At 44.4% G+C, this 13,278-nt stretch overlaps 1 protein-coding gene across 4 annotated transcripts in view; it reads left to right on the top strand.

Moving 5' to 3' along the window:
• CETN3 (centrin 3) overlaps positions 1 to 12,372 on the top strand; it is a 514,649-nt gene extending 502,277 nt beyond the window's left edge. For all 4 annotated transcript variants that reach the window (XM_069627612.1, XM_069627611.1, XM_069627613.1 and 1 more), the window contains one exon: positions 11,796 to 12,372. In XM_069627612.1, the coding sequence (XP_069483713.1) occupies positions 11,796 to 11,842 (47 nt within the window). In that variant the 3' untranslated portion in view covers positions 11,843 to 12,372. The remainder of the gene's footprint in view (positions 1 to 11,795) is intronic.
• Positions 12,373 to 13,278: the final 906 nt, after the last annotated feature.

Genomic DNA, 13,278 nt, shown 5'->3' with positions numbered 1-13,278 from the left:
GTGGCTTACTTTGGAGTTGATTGGTCCCACCAACTCAAAGGGAGAAGTCGTCCTTGCAGGGTCTCCTCTGCCGATTCAAACTTTGCAAGTAGGCACTGCAGCAGGGCTTCACCGGGCAAACCAACGGTCCAGGGGTTGCAGCAGGCGTCCTCTTCAAGCTGTTCTTCGGTTCCTTCGTCCAGTGGTCGGCTCTGCCTTCCAAGCCAAAAGACTTGCCTTTTATTCAGTTCTCTCCAATTCATTCCAGCCTAGCTGCCACTCACCGAGCAAGGTGGCTGTCCTTGCCGGACAGTCACCCAGCCAATCATCACAGAGTGCATTTGGGTCTCCTAGGAGACTAAGCGCAGGGAGTTTCGGGCTCCTCCCACACTCCTGTCTACCCCAGGCACTCTGGAGCCAGAGGCGGGTTTAACTCCAGAAGCCCGCCAAAAGCGAAATGAACAAAGAGACCAAACCTGGTTTCGTGCGCAGAGAAAAACTCGAAGGACCTTTCCACAAACAAATGGCGAAAAAAGAAGACCGGGACCTGTTTTAACAAAGGAGGCTTCGGTGCCATCTTGAAAAATATGGCTCCCGTGATTTAACATTACCGGAGCTACGAATAGTTTGCGGTCGGGAAAAATCATGGTAGTTCATTGTAAAACCACTGCCACCAGCCATTCTGAGAGGAAAGGGTAACATTTGAATTTTACATGATTATCTAGACATAGGGGATACTAAGTAACCCCTCCAGCACTCTATTGTAAGATAGTGTGTGCTTAGATAGAACTGACCCGGGAGTAAAGGAAAAGTACATGCGTGACTGGGAGAGGGACCTGGGATGGGTGATTGAGGTGGAGAATTGGGGAAAGATCTAGGAAAGGCTGCACAAAAGTACGCAATGCATTACAAACAGGGAGGGAGGATATAAGCTCTGCTACAGGTACTATGTCACCCTGGCCCAGTTGAGCAAAGCTAACCCTGAAATTCCCCCAAATTGCTGGAGGGGATGCGCATCAAAGGGCAACCTATTTCACTTGGTATGGACCTGGCCTAAGGCAGAGCGGTACTGGCGGGAAGTAACAAACCATATCAAAGCAATTACCGGGCTTGCGTTTCCATGGGATTCCGGTATCATACTCTTGGGAGACACGGGAGGGGGGGAATTCCCACTGTCAGGACGGGTTTCCAGGCTCTGCACGCATCTTCTGCTTGCAGCTAAGGTGGCAATGGCTCGCCTATGGAAGCACGCGGAGGGCCCCTCTGTCCCCCTGTGGTGGTCCAAATATTGGGAAATCGCGGTGGCGGAAAAAGTGACCGCCATACGCAATGGAAATCTGAATCACTTCCTGAACACCTGGGCGCCATTCATGGATTATTCAGAACAATACCCGGCTCTCACGAGATGGCCACCACTAACCCGCTGGTTGCAAGGGTGAACCATGTTGTAGGGGAAGGGGAGGGAGAGGGGGACAATCATTTATATCACATGCAGCTCCGCTGACCATGTCTTTGCCATCATTGGCGATTATCTATGTGCCTTAAATGCTATGCTACTGCTTCATGTGCATCTGTTTCTGAAAATTCTAATAAAATGTTAAGTTGAAAAAAAAAGATAGTGTGTGCTGGGTCTAGGAATTTAAAAAGACTAGTAAAGTCAATTTCACTTCCCTTACTCTGGGAAACAGTAGTTTATCCCAGAGAAGGTATTTAAACCTTGGGAAAGCTTCCCTGTGTCACTGCACTGAGGGTGCTGCGTGACACAATTGAAAAAGATGGAGTTGGTTAGACTCCATAACCAAAGGAAACACAGAGGTAAAACTCATATCAACATACATACGAGAGTGGGAAAGAGTCACACTCTCTCCAGGTAAAAAAAATCAAGTCCTCAAAATCCAGCAAAGTTGCTGGGGGTCTCTAAGGTGAAGGGAATGAGCAACTTTTTGGAGAATTCTCCCTAATAAAAACCTTCATGTTTTTCATATTCTCTTAACCTGTACTTTGTTTTACTTTTTTGACATTATGCTCCCATATGAACAGAGGTGGTGCCATACCAAGACCAGTGTGGTTTGTTATGTTGGGTGGATGGAATCCTTCCGGGTTTGTATCCAGTAAGTTGTTGGATTGTGTGTGTGCCTGGTGGTGCGCAGTGACCATTTTTTCCAGGGCGTTAGACTGCCACTGCAGTCCTGAAATGAAGTTAGAATTTTTGGGATCTTTGGAAGTCGAGGATGATTTCTTTTTTAAATATTTTATTTTAAGCAGTATGTGACCACAGAGTGTTTGAGAACTTTCAGTTCTTATCCTGTCTGTAGTGGGCTGTTGATGAATGCAATGAGGGGTCTGTATGAAATGCCCTCGTGGTTTGCCTGATTGTAGTTTAAAGTGGTCTCGTATAGCACCCTTCCTGCAGGGCAGCGGTCAAGGGATTCCCTTCCTTGTGTGAGTCCATTAAGGGCCTAAAACCCTCCAGATGTAAAGTTGATGCATGGCCTGCCACTATCATCAAGGAAAGCTCTGACGCCTTGGCCCAGTTTAACACAACCTTTAGCAACTCCTCCTTTTCCACCAGCCTAGTCCCCTCCAGCCTTAAGAAAGCTTGGGTACTTCACTTACTAAAAAAAAAAAATCTCTAGATCCTACTGCCCGAACAACTACCGACCTATCACCACTGTCCCCTTCCTTTTGAAAATCCTGACCGGGCAGCATACCTCCAAATTCAGCACTACTTGGAATCCAATCATATCTTTTGAATGTGCCAATCTAGTTTCCGACTAGGCCATGGCATCGAGTCAGCCTTGCTTGACTTAAAGAATCAACTAGATGTCATCAAAGATGTAGGGAAGCTAGCCCTCCTTCTTCTAGAGCTTTCGGTGGCGTTTGACTGATGGGCCACAAGATTATCTGCAAACACCTCCCTTCTGCAGCTAACCTTTTGCCTAAAGCTACAATTTGGATCTCGTCCTTTGTGAAGGAAAGAGTTTTTGCTGATAATGCCAGTGCACCCCTGGCTCCCACTTTCTGCAACATCCCTCAAGGCTCTTGTGTCCCCCCCACCCTCTACAGCATTTTCACTAAACCCCTTGTTGACCTCCTGATATAATACGCTATTTTATTTATAGCGCGCCTATACACAAGATTATTGTAATGCTCTCTTCGTAGGCACGTCAATGCATGAACATTCAAAAGATGCAGGTCATCCAGAATAACGCTCTGAGCAGCCCTCAACGTCCCTAGACAAGAACGTAATCTCTGACGTCAGAAGAAATGTACATTTGCTCCCAATACGAGAACAGATTATTTTCAAAACATTGTCTATCACACACAAATGCCTCTCAAACTCTGTCCCCCGTACATGTCACAGAAAATTGTGAAAGCCCAATCTACAAGGCTGACCAGATTTGCCTACCTATGCTCACAGGCTCACCATGCCCAAGTGTAAATGGGCTAAAGTAGGCGGCTCGAGCTTTCTGGCCATGGCAGCCAAGCTATGGAGCTCTCTTCCACCTGCCCTGTGAGCTGAACAATCGTATTAGATTTTCTATAAGCTCCTGAAAACATGGCTTTTTGTTTAGGTAGTGTCCCTTTGTTTCCCTCCTTACCCCAAGTTGTCAGCACAAGTACTTCTGTATGTAACCTTGTAATGTAAGAGCGCTGTAACAGCGCCTTGATACCCTCTGGTTAAGTGTGCTTTATGAATGTAAAAATGAATAAATTAAGTTGTTAGAGTATTTCAGTGGCATGTGCTTCTGAGAATGTGCTGTCCTATCGGTTCAATTTAGGTTTTCCTAACAATCAGGGTTTTTTGTGTGTAGAGATAATGCCCCTCTGTTGAGGTGCACAGTGTTTCTATGGTCTGAGATGCTGTTTGACATGCCTAAGGGGTCTGTCAGGATCCTTGCTTGTACTCAATTGGCTATTAAGGAATTTTTTGTTTGATTTTAGCCAGTATCTTTTTGTCTGTTAATGGTTCCATATAGAGTTGGTAGCTTAATGGGGAATTGAAGAATCGTAATAGACGATACCCTTGATTCCATTCTGCAGGCTCCAAACAAGAAGTTGAACATTCAGTAGTTCAGGATTGGGAAGACAACATTTTACTGAACAATTCAACGAAGCAGGGTTTGGCTTGGTTAGTCCACAGTCCCAGGTTGACTTCAAAGCCTTGCTGTCATTGACAGTGTGGGGTGTCCATCTTGGAAATGTCAAAGTCCAAAATCTGGTGTTGCAAGAAGAGGCAGAGCTACACATAAACCCTTTCTGGAGGTAACAGTGATCAGATTGTCTCTCATAGCCTTTCTTCCTCTTTTGCCGGGCAACACGGGGAATGTACTAGATCCTTATGGTAGTGTTGGATCCTTACAGCTTGCACTTGTCTTGGGGAGGGACTGGTCCTGTAGCTCTCACCATCCACCCCACCTACTCTCCCCGATTGCTTGTGGATGCCTAATGGGTCTATGGTATCCTCCGTCAATGCGAACACTAATTAGCGAGGGTGTAATTGGGGATAGGGAGGGCTGTGGAACCCTCAACACCTATGAACCTAAAAATAGCGCTTAAAGCAGCTTAAGGGCATGACCTACAGAAACTTGCAGCCACTCAGCACATTCATTATCCTTTGTAATTCTGCCATCTATGCCAGTTAATGTGTCCAATCCTCCAGGGCCGTACCAGGGCTAATTTCCAAGTAGTCACCCTCTTGAGTGGTATTCTTTAGAGGTTGACAGCCATACAAAGCCAGCACCAATCTGAACCGTATGTTGGAGGCATGTGCGGAAGAAGCACTAGGAGCTTCCACAATAGGGAAGCCACTAGTATTTGGATATATTTAACTGTACCCTTACCAGAACACAACTATTCTTTATTTCCAGTAACCCACTCTCCTCACTGGTCGCCTGTTAGTACCAACAGTCAAATGTTATTGTCATCCCTTTTTTGGATAAGACACTCGCAACAGATCTTACCCTGTTACATAATTCCATTGTCATCTCACTGCCACCTAAGGTGATTTCTACGCAAACAAAGGGGGGTCTGGGAATCTCTCTACCAGCACGAACACAGCCCAATGACCTGTTCTTGGGTGAATAACCCCTGGGAGAGACTCTACCAAGTCTTTAGCTCACTGTCCTTTTCACAGAGAAGAAATTTCCCCGCATATCAGCCTTTGTCCTGCCCAGGGGCAGTCCAGCGCCGAAATGCTAGGCAATTCTCCTCTGAACAAGAGTACCATCAGTAACCCCATACACGTGTTTCATCCTTGTTGGGCATCATCAGTGAGGTGAAACTGTTGCCTCTCTAAGAACAGTGCGCAAGGGGTCCACGTCTGGATTTCCCTGTTAACTTAGGGTGAAACCCAAAGTTAATGTATGCAAACAAAGGGGGGTCTGGGAATCTCTCTACCAGCACGAACACAGCCCAATGACCTGTTCTTGGGTGAATAACCCCTGGGAGAGACTCTACCAAGTCTTTAGCTCACTGTCCTTTTCACAGAGAAGAAATTTCCCCACATATCAGCCTTTGTCCTGCCCAGGGGCAGTCCAGCGCCAAAATGCTAGGCAATTCTCCTCTGAACAAGAGTACCATCAGTAACCCCATACACGTGTTTCAGCCTTGTTGGGCATCATCAGTGAGGTGAAACTGTTGCCTCTCTAAGAACAGTGAGCAAGGGGTCCACGTCTGGATTTCCCTGTTAACTTAGGGTGAAACCCAAAGTTAATGTATGCAAACAAAGGGGGGTCTGGGAATCTCTCTACCAGCACGAACACAGCCCAATGACCTGTTCTTGGGTGAATAACCCCTGGGAGAGACTCTACCAAGTCTTTAGCTCACTGTCCTTTTCACAGAGAAGAAATTTCCCCGCATATCAGCCTTTGTCCTGCCCAGGGGCAGTCCAGCGCCGAAATGCTAGGCAATTCTCCTCTGAACAAGAGTACCATCAGTAACCCCATACACGTGTTTCAGCCTTGTTGGGCATCATCAGTGAGGTGAAACTGTTGCCTCTCTAAGAACAGTGAGCAAGGGGTCCACGTCTGGATTTCCCTGTTAGCTTAGGGTGAAACCCAAAGTTAATGTATGCAAACAAAGGGGGTCTGGGAATCTCTCTACCAGCACGAACACAGCCGAATGACCTGTTCTTGGGTGAATAACCCCTGGGAGAGACTCTACCAAGTCTTTAGCTCACTGTCCTTTTCACAGAGAAGAAATTTCCCCGCATATCAGCCTTTGTCCTGCCCAGGGGCAGTCCAGCGCCGAAATGCTAGGCAATTCTCCTCTGAACAAGAGTACCATCAGTAACCCCACACACGTGTTTCAGCCTTGTTGGGCATCATCAGTGAGGTGAAACTGTGAAAGGGACAGTGAGCTAAAGACTTGGTAGAGTCTCTCCCAGGGGTTATTCACCCAAGAACAGGTCATTGGGCTGTGTTCGTGCTGGTAGAGAGATTCCCAGACCCCCCCTTTGTTTTGAATAAATTAACTTTGGGTTTCACCCTAAGTTAACAGGGCGATCCAGACGTGGACCCCTTGCTCACTGTTCTTAGAGAGGCAACAGTTTCACCTCACTGATGATGCCCAACAAGGCTGAAACACGTGTATGGGGTTACTGATGGTACTCTTGTTCAGAGGAGAATTGCCTAGCATTTCGGCGCTGGACTGCCCCTGGGCAGGACAAAGGCTGATATGCGGGGAAATTTCTTCTCTGTGAAAGGGACAGTGAGCTAAAGACTTGGTAGAGTCACTCCCAGGGGTTATTCACCCAAGAACAGGTCATTGGGCTGTGTTCGTGCTGGTAGAGAGATTCCCAGACCCCCCTTTGTTTTGAATAAATTAACTTTGGGTTTCACCCTAAGTTAACAGGGCGATCCAGACGTGGACCCCTTGCTCACTGTTCTTAGAGAGGCAACAGTTTCACCTCACTGATGATGCCCAACAAGGCTGAAACACGTGTATGGGGTTACTGATGGTACTCTTGTTCAGAGGAGAATTGCCTAGCGTTTTGGCGCTGGACTGCCCCTGGGCAGGACAAAGGCTGATATGCGGGGAAATTTCTTCTTCTCTGTGAAAGGGACAGTGAGCTAAAGACTTGGTAGAGTCTCTCCCAGGGGTTATTCACCCAAGAACAGGTCATTGGGCTGTGTTCGTGCTGGTAGAGAGATTCCCAGACCCCCCTTTGTTAAGGTGATTTCTACTCAACACAGTCCAGACAGGCTTTCCAGTTAAACCCCATTGATGCCATAACCGAGATCCAGAAAGTTGGAAGATATAGCCTCATATGCACCCCTCGCCATCTGTCACAGGGCACAGTGTCCAAAGGGAAAACAAACGAAGAAGTGCAAAGAGGGCGATCTGTTGCATTAATGTTTGATTTTAGCTCTGTTGCTCCACTCCTCCTTTTCCAGCCCCTCCAGTATGTTCCTTAAGTACGGCTTCTCTCAGAATGAACGTACAGAGCATCCTTGACAGAGCACAAAATGATGGGCGAATCACATTAGATGGTAGAGGAGCTCAGTCTATAATGGGCGCAGCCATGTAATGTTTTCATCCATAGATTATAAACTAGTAATCTATGATGTCGGAAAGTACATTATAAAGACAAAGTTTATTTTCTGAGTGCTACCGCATTCTTTTTTTAACAGAAAAAAACCTTTTATAGTGCATAGACCAAATACCGACCGCAGATTTGCTGGAGCAATCGGGTGTTAAATGAAAATGATCTCCTGGCCTTGAGGTTGCATGATAATGGTCGTTTTTGAAAGGCCTGGCTATCGTTTTTGATTTGGCCATGCACTTTTCTGTGTTTTTGTTTTGGGTAGCATCCAGGTTTTCTCCCTTCCTTGGTTTACTGGGCTGCTGCTGGATAAGAGGAGTTGGTGCTGTCACGTTTTATTTTGTGTCTGTTTTCTTCCCTTTTACCTATGAATTTCGATTTGCGATGTTTCATTGTTGAGGGCTGTGTGAATGCTGCGTCGTTTGTATGCCTGGCTGCTAAATTTTGCTTTTCTCATCTCCAGTTTTACAATTCCATGCTTTTTTAAAAAAACTTTATTTTCCAATGGCTTGATGACAACATAGTAAGATATGTAGCACAGTAATCCAAAAAACAACAATTTGGAATAGCAGCAGCAGGAGGCGATCCAGACTCCGACATTACATTGTCTGAGAGATAACGGCAAAAGCCCGACCAGATGTCATTTTGTCTGGAAAGGAGATGAACCCGTGTTCCATCCATACAATTCTTCCATGTTCTTAACCCATGTAAGGTCACTTAACCAGTCTTGCACTGAGGGGGGAGGACGGCAACGGTTTGCTTCCAGCCGAGCAAAACGCGTCATTAAGCCAGTAAAAAACCCACATTGAGGAACCTGCGTTTCACTTTAGCCATTGGTTCTGTTATGCCCAGTAAAATAGCTGCTTGAGAGAATGGCTCTGTGTGGCCTGCCTCCTTCATAAAAATGTCAGACCCCATTTCAATAGGATCGCAGAGAGGGGCGGGCGTAAAACATATGTAACAAATTGGCCTCCTTGCGGGGCATCTGCCAGAACATACAATTCCATGCTGGGTGAGAAAGAGATCTCCTTGCAGGCACTGCTAGTGTATGAAGAGTTTGCAGGGATGTGGTTATTCTGGAATCTGACTGGGTCTTAGGATATGTTGACACCTGCACCCAGGATACCGTGAAAGTGGTCCCATTGAAATGGGTTGGGGTGGTTTCTGCTGAGCAAAGGATTGCAGGTATGAGGTTTTCCGTGGCCTGATTGGTTCTCTGCAAGCTTTTGCTGGGTCTTCGTGTGTTTTTGACTCTTGTTCCCAGGTAACAGGAAAGGTGATTCTATAGAAGTGCTTGGGGATTTGCGGGGCCACTAGCATCTGGCCTTCACTGAGCACGAAGTTCTCACTATGGGAAGGGAAGGAGTACTCTGGGACGGCATCAGGACACGCAGTCAGGTAAAGCTGGCAGCACAGAGCATGTCAGAAGGGCAGAGCTTTTCATGTGCTCCTAAAGGCGCACGAGTCTGTCTAGTGGTTAAACAGATGTGGGGGGGGGCGTTTTTCCCTATGACCAGTTTCCTGGTTCTACAGGGCAGCATTAATGTTTCTGTAATTCATGCATTTTCCCCTCATGGCTGCAGAGGGTTAATATCTTCTTTTCCCCCTGTTCTGACAGTGACCTCACTCCCGCTGTTTGGCTTTATTGGTCAACTGAGATGACTGCGGTGTGGCCAGGGCTGCACCTTGTGCCATCTGGCATCCTAGAACGGTGTTGGCTGACAGTTGCTGTTCCTTATTAAAGACCAGCAAAAGCCAACTGGTTCTGATCTGTGAGAAGAAAGAGGGGATAAGGGGATGGTGGTTTGGTAAGCGATCCCACAAGGAGTTTTTACTCTCAAACTGCAGACTGCCATTTCAATGGGTAGTAAGTTTGGCAAGTGGTAAAATGCCAAAGCACAATTTTGCAAATGGAGATTTAAGATATTTACAATGCATACTTTGTCATCAGGTATTTTGACTAACGATTTTGATATACACCGTAGTCCAGGATATCTTTCCGAACCAGTTTTCATATGCAAAATTTAAAACTACTCTGTAGCTATTTCCATGTGCACCAGAGTCAACCCATAAGGTAGACAATTCCAACGTTTAGCGTTTTCTTTACATAGTTAAACGGGATTTTCAAAGCAGCTGAATCCCTTAATACATCTCTTGCAGCCTCCTGATAGCTTTTCAGTGTAGGGGTATTCCAGAATCTGAGCCATTACAAAAGAATGTTCAAGTTGGTGATCTCCCTAACCGTTAGCTATAGCTTTACCATGACAGATGGAGCAAAGTAGGGCAAACCTTGTTTTTTCCGACTTGAAATGCCTCAATAAAACCCATAATTCTGTCCCATTAATAGGTGCTGGTAGGGCCTGCGCTTTCTATACTTAAAGTGCAAGGGAGAGAGTCTATCCCTAAAACCTTATGGGAAGTTGATTACTACCTCGATTTTGGGCCAACCAATAAAGCCCTTTATGAAAGTGGATCACAAGTGTGTGGGAGTGAAGTAATATTCCTTTAACTCTAATTCAACCTCCTTACTCGAAAAGAGCGTGGAGGGTGACCTTCCATTATGTTTTGGCTTGGAGATGATAATCGCTATCCCCTTCTCATTACATTTACTAGCAAATGAGTCCAACTGGTGCTGTAAGCCACTTGGTGTTTCGAGATGTGGACCGCATCATCTGCAAAAAGTAGAATTCCCTTTTTGATGCCTCACAGAAGCAGAGCATCAGCTTTCAATTGGTCTATTGTAATAGTAATCTCGTTGACATATACAATATGCAATAAGGGGCAAGACACAGCCTTGTCTGATATTCTAAAAGGGTTAGTGCATTGCCCACTCAGTCCCCAGCGAACTGCAGCATAATTATTTTCATACATAGCTTCCAATAAACAAAATGGGATCTTCATTTCCAATGTAGTCTACCATAGACAACTGCGTGGTACATTGTCAAATACTGTTTGCAGGTCAAAAAATGCCATACAACCCTATTGCTTCCTGAGCAATACATACTTTGGCATAATCAAGAAAACTTAAAAGATTGATCAATCGTTGAGTTGGTTTACCTGACACCTGCTTGTGCATCTGACAATAGGGTATTTGTTTGAATCCATTCCTCTAGTCGTGTCAATATAATTTTAGGATACAATTTAGCTTTTAGTCTAGCAGAGAATCTGGTGATAATTAACAGGCGAGTCCGGATCCTCCTTTTTATATATGGGGATAATTATTGCTCCTCTCAAAGTGCTTGGGATGTCAATACTGTGATTAATTTCATTAAAGATTTTGTGAATGTAAGGGGCCCTAATGATGGGGCCACTTTTGAAAATGTCCGTAAGTATATGATCGGGTCCTGGAGCTATATTTTTGTGTTGATAGGCTTGTGCCATATGCACTCCCTCTATGGTAGAAATCATAAAATCATAGTGAAATGTTGTCCTTCGGTAGCTGAAATAAGTCTGAATGTAGTGTCTTACAAAGTTGATTTCCTGCATTTTGGTTGTTGTATAGAGGGTTTGCAAGTGCTCAAACCAAGTCGATTCATTGATGCCATTACATACCATATGAAAAACGTGTTCGTGCACAAACATTTTGTTTTATTGATTTTGAAGCTTCTTCTGAGCCTTTAGATGCCAACAATCTCACCTCCGGGAAAGCTTTTTTTCCCTTCTTGAGTGGGCTAGGTTTTTCTGCTCCACAAGGCTGCATTATGGGTGATTGTAAACCCCTGATGTATGCCCCAAAGGAGAAAAAGGCTGAGGGATTTTGGTTAAGGGGAGCACGACATGGGCCAGCATTGGTAGCGTCTCTTAAAAAATGTATGGCAATGTATAGTTTTCTAGCCCTCCTGAAGATCTATCTAAATTATCCTGGTGTTTGTATTATATACACGTAATTAAAAAAGGCATTTACAATGACTGAAATTGTACATTAAATGCCGTAATGCTTTCGAACTGCATGATGTTTAAGGTGGGCCCATTCTTGACACAATTTGACAAGAACATTAATATGTTGAGGAAGATTACTAACTTGTTATATTTTGACATTCAGAAACACAACGCTTATGATCACTTCCAGATACTTAACATGTTCACGCCTGTTGTGATTCAGAACTGAGGGGATGGCCATTTGGACTATTTCCTTCAGGCAAAATGTCTCTTTACGTCAGGCGTTACTGGCTACTGAGAATCTTAATTACATATTTTGAGTTTAATTTGCATACCTGTAAGCTGTGTACGTTTCTCTGCTAACTTATGTTATTTTTCTTTCTTTAAACAGTAAATCAAGAGGAATTTCTCTCAATCATGACTGGGGACACAGAATAAAATGTGGCTACAATAGAAAACAGGTTTTGGTGAACTGCATATGTAATGATTAGATTTCACAGCCCTTGGTTAAAACAACTCAACCCAAATGGACCAAAATAAATACTTATCAACAGGCACTGCAGTATTTTTTAACATTGTATGTTCTATTACCACTTCAATTTTCAGAATGTTTAGCAGTTTATTTGTACAATACTTGTGTATAGTTTATAAATGAGATCATGTCTTGTATAAATCCAGGTTTGGTGTACTTTGTCATATACTATTTGCAAAGAAAGAGTTTTAGCCACGAATTTTAATAATTGAATCTTATTTTGAAAGGTCCTATTTTAGCAGAAATAACCGTAGTTTCTGACATTAAACTGGTCTTAATATTTGCTATGCAATTTAGAAGAAAATGAACAGTATCTACTTATCTAAACAATGCTGAAAACTCAAAATACTCCCTTTGTGATGTTTTTTTTTCTATCCATAAAGCAGTATTATGAAAAATAAAATGTTGATTGCTGGCTGGTATTCGTGGCCATCCATTTTGAAGTGCATTTTTGGGATGGACACGTTATGAACCCTTTCTTTGGTGTCTGAGGCGGACAGATTGTCTGTAGCAAAAGAAGCTTGGAGGGTACAATACATATTGCCTACTGACTAGTTTCTATGAATGCAAAAATATTTCCTTGGGAGACCTAAAGATTTCTGGCCATGGATGACCTGTTCACTCACAGCTGTCCGTACATTAACAAGGATGGCCCTTCGATCTTATGTTGGCTCTTGCTACTGTGCTTTTGTACTGAATTTAAGATGCATTCTCGAGCTCTGCCCAAAGCACCACGCTGTTTACACATTTCTGGGTATGGTGAAGCTCCATTTATGCCCTCTGCCTCCTGTACTAGTCACAACATTTCCTCAGTATCCAAAAGCTTGTCCCCGCTCTAGTGTGTGTGTGTGTGTGTGTGTATGTATGTATGTATGTATGTATGTATATATTTATTTTTTTAAACAATTTTTATTATTTTATAACAAACACGTCAACCATGGTAACTTTTTAGGACATACATAATCAATATCAAAACATCAAATTATACATTGTCTCTTCCCGTCCTCCCCCGTCCCTCCCCACAAACTCGAGCCATCACACTCATCATCTACATGAGCATTTTCGGGAATCTGTGTTCGTTGACTCATCTGAGTCTTCTGTATCATGATTGACCTGGTGGGGGCTTGCCATTGAGGTCACCAGCTGCCTCCAGGCTATCAGGGGGCCCGCTTCCTCCCCACCCCCCCCTCGGTGACAGCTTCAAACCATACCACAGTTTCTGCTTCCGCCCATCTCAAGAGGTCTGCCCACCATATCTCCACTCTGGGTCTGTGGGCCGTTTTCCAGCACATTGCGATTCTGCGTTTAGCCAAAATATAGGCCAGGTCCTTCATTTTAATGA

This window comes from Ambystoma mexicanum, chromosome 6p (assembly GCF_040938575.1).
Source record: "Ambystoma mexicanum isolate Mex_15411 chromosome 6p, UKY_AmexF1_1, whole genome shotgun sequence".
Taxonomy (NCBI): domain Eukaryota; kingdom Metazoa; phylum Chordata; class Amphibia; order Caudata; family Ambystomatidae; genus Ambystoma; species Ambystoma mexicanum.
This window is presented reverse-complemented; position numbering and strand designations above follow the sequence as displayed.